The sequence below is a fragment of the Lolium rigidum genome, chromosome 7 (assembly GCF_022539505.1).
Source record: "Lolium rigidum isolate FL_2022 chromosome 7, APGP_CSIRO_Lrig_0.1, whole genome shotgun sequence".
Lineage (NCBI taxonomy): Eukaryota > Viridiplantae > Streptophyta > Magnoliopsida > Poales > Poaceae > Lolium > Lolium rigidum.
The window spans coordinates 39,793,025-39,794,637 of NC_061514.1; the positions used below are offsets into that span (position 1 = coordinate 39,793,025).

At 47.7% G+C, this 1,613-nt stretch overlaps 1 protein-coding gene across 1 annotated transcript; it reads right to left on the reverse strand.

Moving 5' to 3' along the window:
• Window positions 1-252: 252 nt before the first annotated feature.
• On the reverse strand, window positions 253-1,356 carry LOC124669641. The gene is made up of 5 exons (XM_047206217.1): window positions 1,149-1,356; window positions 953-1,063; window positions 751-876; window positions 489-659; window positions 253-379 (listed from the first exon to the last, which is right to left on the reverse strand). The coding sequence occupies exons 1-5, from the start codon at window positions 1,311-1,313 to the stop codon at window positions 377-379; spliced, it is 576 nt and encodes a 191-aa protein (XP_047062173.1). The 5' UTR covers window positions 1,314-1,356; the 3' UTR covers window positions 253-376.
• Window positions 1,357-1,613: the final 257 nt, after the last annotated feature.

Genomic DNA, 1,613 nt, shown 5'->3' on the forward strand with positions numbered 1-1,613 from the left:
CTGTGCCGACGGTTAAACCGTCGGCATAGGTGCCCCAGTTTTTTTGTTTTCGGGTTTTTTTGCTCTGGTTGCAGTTTTAAATTCACATTATTGCATACAAATATCAATACATATGTCACATAACTCAACCATTTCAACGATACATAACTCCAACATCCATCCATACATATGTCAAACATGTCATCGGTACATAACTCCAACATCCATCCATACATATGTCAAACATGTCATCCATAACTTAAACATCCACGCATGTAACATAGGTCTAACATCCTGGATCACCGGTCATAGACAACATGCCATGAACTAAGCAACATCCATACATAATCAAGAGATAGTATCAACAGGTCATCCTGGATCACCTTCGAGAGCATCATCACTACAAAATGGAAGACAACACCAATTAAGCATGGATATTTGTGCAAATAAAAGTCCGTGAATGAAGAAATGATCAAAGTCATCCGTGGATAGTTTGGTAGGGAACTCACCAGCTGCGGCGAGTGTTGGCGGGACTCACGGCTCTCGCGACGGGGAGAGACGCCGGCGGAGTGACCAGGACTCGGACCACCAAAGTGAAGCGGAGTCCTCTCGGCGGGCGAAGCATATGGCGAGGAGGCAGCAGCACGACCAAAGGGATTGTTCGAGTGAGTCGAGGATCCCTACATAGCACGAGCAAAATATGGCTAAGTGTAAATATCAATGTGCAAGGCAACGGTAAGTAGTAGCTTAGTAGTATGGCAAAGCACTAACCGGAGTCCCGCCGTGGAACTGTGCGAGGAATTCCGCCTTCGTGGGCATCTTTGGCAACGGTGGTATCACTGGAGGTTCCACATACTGTGGCGGCGGACCACCAGCTGCCAGAGCCGCGAAAAGCGCCTGCAAGGTAGTTTAAATGTCAGGCGTGGAGAAAGTTAGAAAATAGTACAAGTGGCTATGATGGGTAACAGTTAACCTTGGTTTGTTCTTGCATGTGTTCTCTTGAGGCAGAATTCGCCACTTCGTATTCATGCATCTTATGTTGAAACTCTTCCTGAAGCTGCTCATAGGCTTCCATCATGCGGGCCTACAATTTGACATAATGAGCCCCGCCAACATGGAGATGCATGAAATGGAAGTCGAAATGAGGACAAAAATGAGAGAAAGCTTACATCGTCGGAAGTCTGGGTCGAACGCCGTGGACGAGGTGGCATACACACACCGGAGCTCGAGGTCATGTTCCGGATTCGTGGAAGAGTGATGGTAGGCTTGTGCACCTCATTAAGAATGCTGGTCCGGCCATGTGGCTTGCCGTGACCTGAGATCATCACCGCCATCTCGTCGAATGGCTCTGAAAGTGGGTCAGAATCCTCCCCATGCAACGACTTGAACGCCGACTTGTAACTATCCACGGACTCTTCGGTCTTGCCGTAGTACACGACCTTGCCTTCAACAAGCTCCTTCTTCTTATGAGCCGCCTGCCAAACTTGGATACGAGGAATCTCCTGCCCTCCATTAGCGGCCACCTGAAGTGCAGAAAACACATGTTATGTAGAAAAAAGGAACATGGAGACAAATAGAAGGAGGATTGTTCCATATATATACCATGTCCTTCTCGTAGAGAGGGAAGGGTTTGT

Coding starts and splice junctions, on each gene's coding strand:
- LOC124669641 (XM_047206217.1), bottom strand. CDS start 1,313: ATGGCGGTGATGATCTCAGGTCACGGCAAGCCACATGGCCGGACCAGC. Junction 877..952: donor ACATGCAAGAACAAACCAAG/GTTAACTGTTAC, acceptor ACTACCTTGCAG/GCGCTTTTCGCGGCTCTGGC. Junction 660..750: donor AGTTCCACGGCGGGACTCCG/GTTAGTGCTTTG, acceptor CGTGCTATGTAG/GGATCCTCGACTCACTCGAA.